The sequence below is a fragment of the Danio aesculapii genome, chromosome 7 (assembly GCF_903798145.1).
Source record: "Danio aesculapii chromosome 7, fDanAes4.1, whole genome shotgun sequence".
Classification (NCBI taxonomy): Eukaryota; Metazoa; Chordata; class Actinopteri; order Cypriniformes; family Danionidae; genus Danio; species Danio aesculapii.
The window spans coordinates 34,109,123-34,125,642 of NC_079441.1; the positions used below are offsets into that span (position 1 = coordinate 34,109,123).

The window sequence follows — 16,520 nt, forward strand, 5'->3', positions numbered from 1 at the left end:
AGATCAGATAGTTCTCGAGAGCTCCCCCTGGTAAAGGAGGAAAAGGGGGGAGATGGGGTGGATTGGGGCATTCTTAAAAAAATGAAGATAAGGGAGTAATACTAGATGGGCTATTTATATTGAGTTTGGAATAATCCGATTATCTTACTAATGATTACAGATGGGAGACCAGACGCAATCAATCACATCACATGCTCCTCTCGAAATTAGTTTGTTAAACTTCATTAAATTAACATTATGTTATAACAAAACTGACCCCATTCAAATCAGTTTGTAAATCCCTTACTGAAGACTCACTCTGTACGGATCATTTGAATCAGAGAGTTGTTGACTTGAGAACACATGAGGACAAATCAGTCCAAATCATGAATTAATTGTTCAATGCAATTTGTGAACCAACTTACCAGGTTAACCAACAAAGCTCATTCACCTATCAAACACATCTATCGCATCTCTGAGCATCTGATGAAATCTCTTCTTCAAAATAACTTTTTACTCAGCTATATCCAGGAAATGTAGTAGAGTAAAGTACAATGTTTTGTTTTTGATCGCAATGAAATAAAAGCAAAACTGTCCTAAAAATACTCTGATAAACAACAGACACCTAGAAAAATGTACAGTAGTGAAGTAAAAAAACTAGTTACTGTCCACCACTGTATAAGCAACATCCTCTATGCAGGGTTGTGGGAAACCTCATAAACCAAGACATAAATTACTCCTACATAAACCACTATGTAGGAGTAGTTTTGTTACTTGATGTCACTGCTCTTACGATACTTGGAAAAGGGGATTTCAATTATCACTGTCTCATGTATCAAACAGTAAGGGATGTTCCCCCAAGTCAAAGTATGATAAAGCCTTGATTGAAGGCCCAGTAACGATTGTATAGCTACAAGGAATTTAGTCCACACCATCCCTATCCAGGGAGCTCTTGTTTTTACAGCACATTCTTACACCCTTTCATGTGCTTTATATGTTATGCTTGTCCTTGCTCTCCTTTTACGGCTGTTTCCTCTAGATACTCCTCTCGGACCTGATGTTTATTACATGCTAACATCATCCTAAAATTCGCAGAAACTTTTATAGATTCGAAGAAAACCAATTCATGAGCATTTTAAATAGAGAGGACCATTTTTAAGTGGCAGGTTTGACTGGATATTGCCAAACATTTGGCTTTCACTACTGTAACAAAAAGAACTCAGAAACAAAGGAGCAGTGGATCCAAATGCAGTGTGTATATTGATGTAATACCAAAAGTAGGGCTGAAAAACACAATTATGATTAAAAAACTTGATATCAGTCAGTGTTGATAGTTATAAGTATGAATGTGAATCTCTGTTTCTTTTCAAGTTAATGGAAGGGTGTTTTTGTTATAAGTGAGAGTTGTGGAAAACTCACTACCATTTGAAGAATTCAGACACAAAAGCCTTTAAGTACAGAATTTTCTTCTAAAACGAACATTTTTCTCAGCCTCATATGTTTATGATCAGTAATTTCACTTTAAATGCAATAAAAATAACCTATTCTTTACCATTACAGGGATATTACTGAAGCTAAACAATCATTTTATCAAACGGAAAAGTATCAACATCATATTATCAGCCAGACTAAACAGAAACAAAATTAACTAAGCCCTTCATATAATATATCTGTGTAAGGAAAAGACCTGACAAAGCACTGTGTAACAAGACACAGGTGCTCTAACACCCATTAGTAAATACCTAAAGGAAACGAAAAACCAGGTAGAACCACAAGAGTCCAAAAAATGAAAACACAGAACCATTCCAATGAATATAACACCAAACCATTACACACATAATCTCAATTTGTGTCCCACATCATGCTGCGTCAGTTGTTTCAAAAGATTTGCCGGCTCATAAATTACCAATAAATCGCTAGTTTCCCTTAGGTTCTTGCTCCCCAAGAGGTATGATCTACGTTTCCAGCATTTTTTTATGGCTGCACAAATAAAGAAAAGGTGAATAATAGTTAAGACCAAAGGTTTCTCAACCATCCAATGATGAATGTTATTACTGGTTTCAAGCAAAATATCTGGATCCACCCCATGAAAAGAGTCTCTGTAGAATGTGATCTAAATGATTCCTGTGCTGCACCTCCCAGTGAGGTTCAAAGAGGAGAAACAGTACAGGCCATTGTTCTTACGTTATAAACAAACCCCTATAGCACTGCCAGGACATTGCTGTTGCCTTTCCTTCTCAAAGAGGTAAAGCCAGTGCTGCAGGCTTGAAAAACTTTAAAACAAGATTGAAGATCGAGAACATTAACCTTATGTTGGTTACTCATACTTTTAATAAAAGATTAATTTGATGACATAAACAGTGAATCGAAATCCATAAAGGAGATGCACAAGTTTGAATTCACAACATTCCAAACTAAAACACTTGTCTTGAAGAGTAAAACTTGAAGCTGGAGAGAGCTTGACAATTTTCTCATCAAGAAAGTCATTTTGTCATGCACTCGGAATAAGGGAATAAATGAGAGTGTGAGGTCTACAGAAACATAGATGATGGAGCCGTCATGGCTAAGTTAATGAGGAAAAGGAAAGCCAGGCAAACCCTCAGGGCTCAAGAGACGGGAGACGGGCCAATCCCTGTCCGTTCGTTCAAGTTGTTTGAAGTCTCCAATTTGCGTCACAATTGCCAATAACATCCCGTCAACCTACCTGTCCACTACAGCTTGACCTTTAATCCACTCTCTGTGACATTTCATCTGACCCCTGGCTCTTTATTTACTTACACTTTGCAAATACAAATCTTGTTTAGGTCAGGCTGTGTGAAAAAAAGTACTTTCACAAATGATCTCACTCACATTTGATCAAGATTGTGATAAAGCTTGTTTTTAACAATAATATCCCAGTTATTTCAATTACCAAGAGATGACATAATTGAGTAGGTCACTCCTTTTGAAAACTAAGCAAAACACAATCTCTGTGTGAAGAAACCAATTAGAATACAGTCAGAATGACCCTATAATTCAAGTTAATTTACTCTATAGATTCCATCAATGTTCTCTTCTTTATCAAGGGTCACCACAGTGGAATGAGCCACCAATTACTCTGGCATAGGTTTTACCAGTGGATGTTCATCCTGTCGCAACCCAGCCCATTAACTCATGAATCCCCATTGTGGGAAACACCCAAACAATCAGTTTTCAGCCAAAAACTGAAAACTTTTTGCCTGTTTGTTTACACTACAATGTTTTTTGGCATTGAAAACACACACTTCAAAAGTGAAAAAATCAAAGTGGAAGTTTTTGAAAATCCCACCATTTAGGTGTACATGTAAACACTCAAAAACGAAGTCTTTGAAACAATGTCATGCATGTGTTTATGGGAGTGTAGATTAAAGGCAAGCGCAAACAAACATATACAACAGTGGTGGAGTACTGCGTAGTGTTCTTGTTTAAGTGTTTCCTAACACTTCATCAGCAGAGTGTGGATTTACTTATTTACAACCGCAAGCGGAGACAAATCTTACACACACAGCTCATTATACAGTACATAGACATGAGCACCGAGCTGCTGATGACACATTGTCACTTCCCTATAGGTACTGTTTACTTAAAAGTCCCCATGAACCAGAAGCTGCGACTGTTGTTTTTTTCAAATTGTGACGCAGTTCCTAGAGAAACAGAATGCTAAGTGACACAACAGTGGGCATAGCTTGTATTTTCTACTGCGAGCTGAATGGATGTAGTAAAGTAGGTATTTCATTCAGAAAGATTGGGAAAAGGGGTTTGTGGAGAGTTATAGCAACGTAACAGACACTTCCTCCTCACCGTTTCTGTTTGTTGTCAAAACTGACATTTGGAGCAGCATGATTAAATATGTTAGCCACGCACATTAACTCAAAATCAGGCCACTGATAATTTAACTGAAAACAAACAGGAAGTACATTTTCAGATTTCAATTAAAGAATAGAAGGGCAAACTATTGTTTTTTCTTAATGACATGCACAGATGAATTGCTCACCACAAAACTAGCAATGTGAGCTAACAAAATCATACGGTTAGTTTTGATTTCTTGGGCACTTCCCAAAAACAGGTGTGGCATGTGTAATAATGGATTTTTGGATGTTTACATGAATCTGTGTAAATGCAGATCATTTTAAAAAACATTGTGTAGTCGTGAGTTTTTCTTACGGAACCCGGAGCACCCACCGCAAACCCACCCAAACACAGGGAGAACTCTGGACATAAAGAGCTCCTGGCCCAGTCGGTACTCGAACTAATGACCTTTTTGCTACCCACTGAGCCAATATGCTGCTTTATAATTCAAGTTACAAAAGCCAAGAACAACATCCCTGCATGGGGTTTTGCTTTTTAATAACACTTACGCAATTGAACTACAAGAGTGACATTTATTCTAAACTGAACTGAAGCAGTTTCAATTTAACTAGAACTACACTAGCATTCTACACTACTCTCATCCCTGCCTGAATTCCTAGAAGGTTCCACAGTTTGAAATATTTCGGCTTTTACTCTCTTGTCTTCATCTGTGTTTGACACAATTTACATTGTAATGTGCTATAGAAATAAACATGAATTGAATTTAAAATCATGATATGTAAGATATAGTTAAGCAATATTACACATGCAAGAGTATTGAAAATGGACATGTAAGTACAGTGTCAATTGGTTTTGCTTACCAAGTAGTGAGGTTTGTATTTGATTAGGAACCTCATTATCTTTGTTGTGTACAGTAGTTATGTTATCAAATACTGTAGATGGTAACATTAGATCAGAGGTGGGCAAACTCGGTCCTGGAGGGCCGGTGTCCTGCACAGTTTAGCTCCAACTCTAATCAAACACACCTGCTTATGGATTTCTAGTGATCTTGAAGACACAGATTAGCTTGTTCAGGTGTGTTTGATTAGTGTTGGAGCTAAACTGTGCAGGACACCGGCCCTCCAGGACCGAGTTTGCCCACCCCTGCATTAGATGGTAACATCCTTTACTACTAAGTATTCTAAGTACACATATTTTTTACATTTGACTTAAATTGTTTAAACAAATTTGGCTTAAAATGTTTTTAGAGCAAGCTTAATAATAATTGTGTGATTGAATTAAATTATACCTATAACTATATCTTAAACTATTTAAACTATATACAATTGAACTGATCATAACTTCGGAGAATAAAGCACAGACACTGAAGAGGGATAACTATAACTATATCTTAAACTATTTAAACTATATACAATATAACTGATCATAACTTAGGAGAATAAAGCACAGACACTGGAGAGGGATACATTTTGGTTCTTATGTGTCAAATGCCTTTGTTTGCAAATGCTATCAAGTTTTAGATTATTTTAAAAAGTTGTGTTTGTCTGTGTGCATATGTTAACATACAAAGTCTGTGTAAAACGTGTGTAAAAATGTTATACTTTGGGTATCAGTCAGTGCGTTAGGGTGTTTCTAAGTCATCTCTTGCCCAAACATTTTAGAGAAATCTAATGCACATTAAACAGACATCAATTTCCCAGTGCAAATATATGCCCGGTGTAATAAAAGCTCAAAATGTAAATGTAATTAAGGCCACCATTGTTTTGTTTTTGGTTTTTTGGTGCCTAGATGTTCACATGCTTTTTCAAGCTGCCATTTCTAAGATTCCCATGCTTTGTTATCTGAAAATGACAAAACTGCCTGATTATTATGTTCCGTATAGTCCAAAACACGTATAGCAAAACACAGAGACTCCTGCATAGTATTTCTATCTTCAGAAACAGACATAAGCACTTTTTGGTTTTTGTGGCAGCAGATCTGGGGTTTCAGCTGGTTGGGTCAGGACAGATGCAAGCACAGCCTCCTCTAATTGAATAATTGCATTAGATTGGCGAGTATCTTGGCAAACATTCCCTCTAGAGCTCTTCGTTCATCTGATGTCCTGTCTGGCCAAATGAAATCCAAACACCTTTGATTTCAACATATCCTCCGCTATGTTCTCTGAGCCAGAAAGTGGCCGCAAACCAGAACTCCGATGGCACGCGGGGTCTCATCACAGCTTGCTTAACTTTATATTTGTTTTAATAACAGGCAACAGAATGTCCTATGCTTGTTTGTGAAACTACAAATTCGTCGTGGTTATGGACCCCTCTGGCTGACAAGAGTTCAGTACTGTTTATTTATTTTTAAGATTTCCTTCCTTTTATTTTTTTTGTGTTTGATTAAAAACAAACACGGGTCACACTTTATTTTGATGGTCCGTTTGTTGAATTTAAGTTACATTGCATCTACATGCCAACTAATTCTCATTAGATTTTAAGTAGACTGTTAGGTTGGGGATAGGGTTAGTGTAAGTTGACATGTACTTGCAAAGTTTCATATAGTCAGTAAAATGTCTGTTGAAGGAGCAGTATCAGCAGATATTAAGCAGACAGTCTACTAATACTCAAATGGACCATTCAAATAAAGTGTTACCCAAACATGGACTGCAAATAAATTGCATCTGTGAGATTTATAGCCGTCATATGCCATTTTTTAAGAATTTTGACTCAACTGCATGTGTATAAACATAAAAAAGACTAAATTAATCAAACAACCTATTAATATTGAATGTACCTTTAAAGATTTCACTTTTAATTGCTTGTTTATAATAAAGTCATGGCCAAGTGGTCAAAAACACTGTTTTGGCATCCAAAATGATAATAATTGAGTAAATTAATCAAACAACCTTTTAATATTGAACCTACATTCTAAGGTATCACATTTATTTGCTTGTTTAATTTATAATATTAAAGACATCATAAAGTGGTCACAATCTTTGTTTTGGCTTTCCAAATAATTATATTTCTACCTCCAAAATCCACTATTTCTGTCTTAATGACATCAGTCTGGTGTTAAATCTGAGACCGTTTGTGATGTAACAAGATTTCAGTAATGATGGAATAATTAGATTTCGGACACCCGCTGTGTAAAACAATACAATGGAGCAGTAACGGCTCATTATTCTCAACAAACAGTGATTGACTCGAACATGTCAAGATTGGCAGAGGCAGTGTAGTCAAAGGAAATGTGGGTGGCACGCTAGATGATGAAATATGCTTTGTTGAGCTTGTCATATTTTGCTTTTGTCTGGCTGTCGGTTGTTTTAGAAAGCTGCATGGCATGTAAGACCAATGAGCTTGACTGGGTTTTATCAAGGGCGTCTGGACTGACAGATGCTGGTTCAACACCATATTTCTGAGATTGGTTTGGACCGCTCCCTGTCATTTTTGGCTATTCTGAGCAACACACGGCGTAATCTAATATTCAGTGTATGGCACACCTGCTGAGCATGTATGTGTCTGCTGTATGTGTGACAGTAATGAATATTCTCTAGTGCCCCGTGTGCTGTTCCACGATGGCAGGATTACTGGTGGCCGAAAACTATTATAATAGAGCTGCATGAGGGGGAAAAGCGCAGGAAATGACAGCTTTCCACATCCACTAACACACTGAAGACAGCTGGGGAAATGACACTTCAAAGCACTGCCGGGTGGGAAACCAGTCCAAAAGAGAGTAAGAGCAGAGAGAAAGTGAGAGAAACAGCCAAACAGACAGCGAGAACAAGACAAGCAGAGAATTCAAGAAGTAGTAGATCACCAGGAACGAAAACAAACGAGTTGAGGGTTGGAGGAATTCAAATATATTAAGTGCCATATAAAAGAGACAGATATAATGATGAACATCTATGCTGTTAATAACTGTCATAACAATGTAAATACAATAAGTGTTATGCTATTAAGGGTACTTCATTGATCAAGCATCTAAATTCTCAATATGTCACTGTTCTTACACTTAGAGTAATAGTTTACCCCAAAATGAACATGATCAAATGCAAGTCACATCTACTGACACTTTATTATGAGTAAAAAAAAACATACAAGCAAAATAAAATTAAAGGGGTAGTTCACCCCAAAATGAAAATTATCCCATGATTTACTTCTCTTAAGGCATCCTAGATGTATATGACATTTTTCTTTCAGTCAAATCCTGTCAGAGGTACTGTATGTGGAAATCGTGTTTGGCTTTTGCAGCTCTACAATGGCAATAGCGGCTGTTTTTATTAGCGGGCCAAAAGAAGCCCAATGAACTGCATCGATCCATAATAAAATAGTGTCTCATATGGCTCTGGGGGATGAATAAAGGTATCCTGTAGTGAATTGATGTGCTTTTGTAAGAAAAAATATCCATATTTAAAACTTCGAATACTGAAATTAACGCAGAAGTGCAGTAAAGATAGATAAAAAAAAACACACACACATAGATTGACTGTTTTTAAGACACCCCCAATTATCCCTGCTCCCAAAGCCATACAAAGCACTTTTTATTATGGAAGGACAAAAGCCAAATATAATTAAAAAAATATTCCTGACTGTATTTAACTGAAAGAGTAAAGTCATATATACTTACACTCTCAGAAACAAAGGAAGGGGAGCTGTCGCTGCAACAGATACATATTTGTACCCAAACAGTCAGTGGTAGCTAAAAGGTGCACATCAGTACCCAATTGTACCTAAAAAGTACCTTTGAAGTACCATTATGGATCGTTCAGGTACAAATATGTACCTTTTGAAAAGGAATTGCCCCAGCTCCTGTACCTTTAGTCTGAGAGTGTAGGATGGTTTGAGGGTGAGTAAAACATGGGATAACTTTCATTTTTACAGTGAACTAACTGTTTAATACCCATGGTTCATGGGTCATATAAAGTGAATCATTTTATTTAGAAAACGAACTTTGTTTACAACATTTCATCCACGGCAAACACATTCACGTGTTCTGCAACCTATATAAAAAGATTCAATTTTACAGATTACAAATGTTTTACTGTATACATCACATCAACAACACATCATTATGAGACAGGCCAGTCACAGTCCAGGCTGTCTTGAACACACAGGATCTTTTGCTGAATTTTGAGTTTCTTGCACAGACCAGTGCTTTCACTTCAAAAGGCCTGAATGTATAATCAGCTGTTAATTATGTTTTGCCTGTATATGCTCAGTGTTACCCCTATCTTTTTATTAGAGAGTGCCCTGTATATTTCATATGGTGGAATTCCACTCTGATTACACAAGTAAGTAAACTCGCATAAAATATGTTGCGTCAACCAGATGGAAATCAAAAAATTATCTGCAGAGTCAGGCAAAAGTAAATAAATCATGCTTTTAGATGCAGTGTTACACATTGCGTTCAATGTGTGGCCAGTGTCGTGTGATGTTATCGCAATTCGTATTCAGCCATAGCATGTTGGCTATTTATGTTGTCATTCATTCAGTCATTCCTTCATTCATTCATTCATTTTCTTTTCAGCTTAGTCCCTTTATTAATCCACAGCGGAATGAACCACCAACTTATCCAGCATATGTTTTACGCAGCGGATGCCCTTCCTTCTGCAATCCATCACTGGGAAACACCCATACACTCTCATTCACACACATACACTATGGACAATTAGCTTACCAAATTCACCTATAGCGCATGTCTTTGGACTTGGAGGAAACCTGGAGGAAACCCACACCAACACGGGGAGAACATGCAAACTCCACACAGAAATGCCAACTGACCCAGCCAGGGCTCGAACCAGCAAGCGCTACTCACTGCGCCGCCCTATTTATTTATTTAGTTTTATTACCTACCCAATTCACCTATACCACATGATTTCGGACTGTGGGGGAAACCGGAGCACCCGGAGGAAACCCACGCGAACATGGGAAGAACATGCAAACTCCATACAGAAATGCCAATTGACCTAGCCGAGGCTCGAACCAGAGACCTTTCTTGCTGTGAGGTGATTGTGCCTCCCACTGCACCACCGTGTTGTCTTTACTTATCTCCCAAGATAATATTATCTCCCAATAATCTAGTCCCAGTGTTTATCTGTCACAAATATTGCTGCACATTTTGAGAAAAGACACTGTAAAATCAGTCAATTTAGGTTCCAAATATCCAAGGAGAAACACTGATGACTTTTGATTCTCAAAGTACCAGTAGCATTTGCATTTGATAAATCACCAAGAACCACATTTTCAGCTAAACATCTTCTATAATGATCTACTGAAGGAAAACCACTCATGTTCACCTTGAATGGCCTGAGCATTCGTAAATCAACAGCACATTTTGGGTGAACAATCGTTATAATCTACATCAAACACATTTGTCTCTTCAAGAGATTTATGAATATGATTTGAGCAATAAATTGAAGAAATTATTAGAGGAGAACTCACTAAACTCTGATGACGTGCATTACAATTTTGCCCATAACCAGTTGTTAACAAATCAACAAGTGCTGTGTGTTCTTTATTGCTCCATCATGCATTCTTCTGGTTTCCCCTAACGTGAGGAGCCAAATTTTCCATTAAACTCGGTAAAGCACTGCTTTTCTTTGAAGTGCAAGCGACTGCCTTTCTTTCAGTCTACATCAAGAGTTTAAACATAGCCTGACACGCGTCACAGACTGTAGGCAGGAGTTTCTGAGTTTGAGTGCTGCATACAAGTTTCAGTGATACTGACCTATTTTGGAGAACCACAGCAAAAGTGTTTGTATATGATCAACATCTACCTCAGAATGACAACAAGGTACAACATACCTTGATAATTTAAATAGACATCTTAGACAAGAACACAATTCTGTTCATCATTTACTCACCATCATGGCATTCCAAAGCTATATGACTTTCTTCTGCAGAACACACATATACGCATAAATATATTGAAGATTTTGGATATATATACACGTCCATTCTATAGGCAAAAGAAAAAAAAAAGACAAGAAAAAGTGTTCCGCAGAAGAAAGAAAGACGTGAGCAAGAGTAAATAATGCAGAAGAACTTTAACTACTATAAATTATTTCCTCAAAGGCCTTTTAATCAGAAATAACTACAAAATGGGGCAACATTCTTAGACGAATGCAGACTAATATATTTTCCCAGTTATTCCTCTGTGAAGCCAACTAACTTATTCAAATGACTGCTCCTTACTCATTCGCATCTTCTGTCTGGGAGTTTTACAACATAGCTGACTAGCAGTGATGATTAACTAATGCATAAATCTCCTCGACACATCCCGACAGAGACAAAGTCACAGCCAGGTGTGAAATGTGTTTTTCATCTTTTCCTGTCTTATCCAAAAGAAATAATCAACATCCATTAGAATGTTTTCCTGATCTTACACACACACACAGTTACACAGATGATACTGTGCAGATGTGCCATACTTTGTGCCAGCCCTGAGCAACATTACATGCACGATGCAATGCAAGACTGAATGGAAAATGGTGATAAGAGAGAGATAGTTTCATTTCATGTCATATCGTTAAGACCACAGGAAGCGGCAAGCGACTGGTACATGACAAACTGGAACAATGTCGACGAAAATCACAGACAAAGCAAAGTAAAACAGCTATTAACCCATAAAAGATTTTGTTAGTGGAGATGAACTTCTTTTAACAGTTTTACAATACTCACATACAGTAGGGGACTGTTTAATAAAACTGATACCTGCAAATCTTTTGCTGACTGCAGTCCATTAAATCCACACTCAGCATGAATTATTTTAACTGATAATGATATTGCTTCACAGCTAAAACTTTGCTTGCCCAGACATATTTCATGACACTTCTGTAAATAAACTGCTACAATAACATACATACAGAATCATTTAGAAACAATTTGTTAATTGTTAACTATTTTGAATGTGCCCTGTGGACTATAAATACAGTGCTCAGCATAATTGAGTACACCCCATTTTGAAAATGAATATTTTAATCCATTTCTCAGTAGATATAGGCAATGTATTTTGGTGCATTTAAACAAAAAGATTTATTAAACAGATATATTTATTAAAATTATATTTTAGTCACCAAACATATTTAGAAATTGAAAGTTAATACAATTCAATTCAAGCTAAATATTGCAAAAAAAAAAATTCCAAAGTACAAAATTTCAACAAAATTTTTCAATATTTTAGTTTCTCTTGATTTTTCCTCTTTTTAAAATTTGTATTTCATATTTTTCTATAACATATAAATTTGTGTGTACTTATTTTTGGACCGTTATTGTAAGTTATTTTGTTAGATAAGCTCCAGATTTGGCTTCAGTACTGACTAATCTAATGTGTGGCACAAATATAATATTGTATAGCTTCCTATTAAAAATATTAATTTAAAAGAAGATTTGTGAGGGGTATACTTATATATGCTGAGCATTGTAAATTTGGTGACACTTATCAACCAGCAGATTCTAGAATATAAGTGCTTAATATCTGATAATACTTCATTTGAGGCTTGCCCAACAGACATTATATTGAGCATATCTGCTAGTGACTGCTAGTTGACATGTAGTTCCAAAGTTAAGTTTAGTATGAATGTCTACAGGGGCCACCAAAACAAAATATAAGCAACCACTTATTTGCAACTGGAAAAGACAGTGATGAAAATAAATGTAAGACTCACTCGTAGAACTCTGCGGCCGGTGTGTTCTTGTACTTGGCATAGGAGGTTCCGTTACCCAAGATGGTGCCATTGATGTCCTTTGGCTCTGTGCAGTTGGGGCTGTTCCATGGGTTGTTACAGTGGAGCCAGGGCAGCTCACTCGTCAGTGATGCGTATAAGTAATACAGTGACCATGCTATGATGACATTGTAGTAAAAGCCAACATAGAGTGCTATGACAATCACTGTGTAGCCAACACCTAAAGAGAAAAGTAAAAAAAAATTATATATTTTAACTTAATTTAGGTCTGTTTGTTTTAATATGTGCAGTTAAAAGTGTGTGTAATGACTTCAAAGTTGAAAGCAGCAGTCCTAGAACTAAGCCTTGCGGCACTCCATAATTAAAACTTGTTATTGATTTGATACCTTTTCATTTACTGATACAATCTGCCAGATAGGTTTGACTTGAACCACGAATCACATCAGATCACATCAGATCCACTGTGTAACCTAGTTCACAGACTCAACGAACACTGTTGTTGGCTTTTGTTGGGTCATTGAGTTAACCATGTTTGTGTTTGCCTGGTCAGTTTAAAAAATGAGACATCCAAAAGGATATTTGCTGTGGTGTTTGTTGGTAGTGAAATATCAAAATTGTCTAGATGACGCTTGTAGAACACACAGTGATTTTAGAATTCTTATCATTTGTACCTACTCTTTAGTTAATTTTCTACGCACCTTTAAATACAGGACAGATTTTCCAAAGAGTAGCTGCTCCCTCTCTGTTATACTGACCCAGGGCAAGTTCCATGTAAAACAGAGGCATCCCAGCAATAAACAGGAACAGAACATATGGGATCAAAAAGGCACCTGGGGGACACATTATAGAGTTTAACATTTGAATGCTGACAGATATGTATAGAAGGCCAAAGAATAAACAGATGAAGAATAGGCGATTGTCCCTGTAACTGCTTATGTAGTGAAAAGGTCAGGATCATTTTAATATAATCATAGTTCTTAACTCTCACTTTGTGTTGTTTGCATTGATATATTTTCAGATGTGGAAAATATGAAAACTCCACATGAAAACATACATTTACCCAACCGTGCCCTATTTATGTTCACATCAGTTTCAATATTATAGTTTAATAATATTATGATTGGACATTTGTTTACCATATTAAAAGAAACTTTAACATTCATGGTGGAAAATGTGTTGTCTTTTATACTAAAAAATTGTAAAAGCATAAGACATTTCAATTAAGTTATGCAAATAAGACAGCCCAATAGCCCGCTGATAGCTAATGAGTTTGTTGATACTGACATTTTTTTTTCAAAGAAACAACTGGTACAAAATGATTGAGTGATTCGAGTCATAATGACTGGACTAAAGTGGCATCATGAAATAATGTTCAATTGTGTATTTGTTAACAGCTCTTCAGACTAGCTCTTTTAACATCTGAACAAAACTCTAAAGATTTTATGGAGTAAATGCATTCTACTGTTATTTATCTATAAAAGATAAATCCTAATATGTAAGACAATTATATATATATTTATTTTAATATATCATCTTTATATATTAATATCCAGTTCAAATTATTTCTGAACAGAATGATTTAAAAATAGTTTGTGACAGAGTGTGTCAATGTTATACGAAGAATGCAATGAAATAATTTTCAGAAGCAATAAAAAAGTTTGCAATCTATTCCAGCAAATAATGACATATTAAGTAAGCTAATTCACATATTTTAGATCACAAGTAGTCATATGAGCTATGGGGTAACCCTCAAAATAAACAGAAGCAATAAGCTTACCTCCTCCGTTTTTGTAACACAAGTAGGGGAACCTCCACACATTGGCCAGATCCACAGCAAAGCCTATGACAGAGAGCAGAAAGTCCATTTTCTTGCCCCAGGTCTCCCTCTCCACATCTTCACCGGAGGCAGAGGTGCAGCCGCGGGAGCTCGGGGAGGCCACGACCGAGGAGTTCGTGTACTGGACCCCATTCTGCTCCTTCACCAGGATCAGCTCCACTTCCTTTTTCTCCACGTTAAACTGTTTCAGCGGGGCCACCGAGGACAGTTTGTGCTCGGGCAGGACTTGGATGTTCATCTTTGCGCCCTGGCGCTCTCGTGGCCCCGAGGATGTGGAGCAAGTGAAGTGCGTGCCGCTCGCGCTGACGATGATGATGATGCTGCTGCTGCTGATGATGCTGCTGCTGCTGAGGAGGATGATGAAGAAGATGATGATGAACAAGAAACGCTACAGCAGTTCCTCTCCCGGTGAGGTAGAGAGTGTTGCCAAGCTTTCATGAGCTGAAAGAAAAAAGGAATGAAAGTTTACTGTTACTGTGTTACATCCCATGCACTCTTAACCAAGCGCGCGCGCAAAGCAATTTACTGTAGGCTATATGCGAAAGCGTTTAGTCAAGGTTAGCAAAGAGAAGAAAACTTTACAGTGTCATTCGCTCAGCATTGTTCGCTGGACGCAGCACACTTCATGGAATAACTGTACATGTCTGCCTAAAGTGCCGCTTTTCGCGAGTGTAATGTTTAAAGATGACTCTGTACTTGTCATGAGGGGGTCCCTCCATGATCCGTCCCTCCTGCTTGATCCAGAAAATGAGAGACTGACGCTTCTCTAGGAAGTTTTACTCTCCCCTCCCTACCAGCTGCAGGCTATAAACTGTGAGTATTTAAACCAACATCCAGTTTCTCCACACGTGATATTTTCTATATGATCATCATCGTCATCATCATCACCGGCTTGATAATGTTTTGGAAGCTTCTCCTCCTCCCAGAATGCCAAACTCATGCTGAAGTAAACAGGCGGTGCGCCACCGCTGGACGCAACACAATGCTGGCTGGACTTGAAAATGAAGCTGACGCACCTTGCGAGTACTTTTTTGTACGTTTATCGCAAAGATTTTTCCATAGCACTTGAATGATTTCTCCTAGATCTGCTGGTCGACTTTGAAAACACACTATATGTGTGAGCGGTGGTTACATCCCTGACAGAAATTTCGTTTTTTCTTCGTCCTCAGAAATTAACCCAAAGGCGCAGTGTTTGCATGCATTTAATATAAATGAATTCTCTGTAAATAAATGCAAATCATTCACTGAAAGTTGCACCACCGTCATAACTAACAGTCAACTTTTGCCAAAACACTTGTTATTTGCAGGTGATGTGCACAAAATAAGTAACAACAACAGGATGGTGCGTTAGGGTAAGTAATGTCGGGAAATTAGATTTTAAGAGTTGAACGGACATGAAAGCCATCATAAAGTCGTGGGAACGTCGGGATTTTCGTTTCCGTCTTGGAGGCGTGTCCATGAGAACAATGGGATGCAGTTGACGAACTGACTGTTGCTTCATTTGTTGAAGTGATTATTATTCTTTGTAATTTGAAATTAATCTAATTGCATCAACAAAATAGTATAGTGTAATAAAATATAAGCATTTACAGTAATTTCATAACTTGAATAAAAACGGAGCAAAAACCCTGACACATTCAGAATATTGTAGATGTCACACACACACACACACACACACAGAGAGAGAGAGAGAGAGAGAGAGAGAGAGAGAGACAGAGAGAGAGAGAGAGAGACAGAGACAGAGAGAGAGAGTAGTAATAGATTACATGTGATCTGGATTATCAAATATCATTCATTTTCTTTTCGGCTTAGTCAGTTTATTAATCTGGGGTCGCCACAACAGAATGAACCGCCAACTTATCCAGCATATGTTTTAAGCAGCGGATGCCCTTCCAGCTGCTACCCATTATTGGGAAACACCCACACACTCTCATTCACACACATCCTGTACACTATGGACAATTTAGCTTACCCAGTTCACCTATACCGCATGTCTTTGGACTGTGGGGAAAACCGGAGCACCCAGAGTACACAAATGCCAACACGGGGAGAACACGCAAACTCCATACAGAAGTGCCAACTGACCCAGCCGAGGCTCGAACCAGCAACCTTTTTGCTGTGAGGCGATTGTGCTACCCACTGTGCCACCGTGCTGCCCTAGAGTAAACTACTTTTTTTGCAAAACACTCTAATCAGACAATTACATTTTCA

The 16,520-nt window shown here is 37.6% G+C and overlaps 1 protein-coding gene across 2 annotated transcripts in view; it reads right to left on the reverse strand.

Moving 5' to 3' along the window:
* Window positions 1-15,114, reverse strand: part of slc6a2 (solute carrier family 6 member 2) — a 34,467-nt gene extending 19,353 nt beyond the window's left edge. Inside the window, exons 1-4 of one of the 2 annotated variants that reach the window (XM_056461774.1) lie at window positions 15,006-15,114; window positions 14,250-14,750; window positions 13,171-13,302; window positions 12,455-12,692 (exon numbers count right to left, since the gene is read on the reverse strand). In XM_056461774.1, coding sequence (XP_056317749.1) covers window positions 12,455-12,692; window positions 13,171-13,302; window positions 14,250-14,547 — 668 coding nt within the window. In that variant the 5' untranslated portion in view covers window positions 14,548-14,750; window positions 15,006-15,114. Of the gene's footprint in view, window positions 1-12,454; window positions 12,693-13,170; window positions 13,303-14,249; window positions 14,751-14,891 lie in introns of both variants that reach the window. The other variant, XM_056461773.1, reaches the window with a different exon arrangement.
* Between the last annotated feature and the right edge of the window lie 1,406 nt (window positions 15,115-16,520).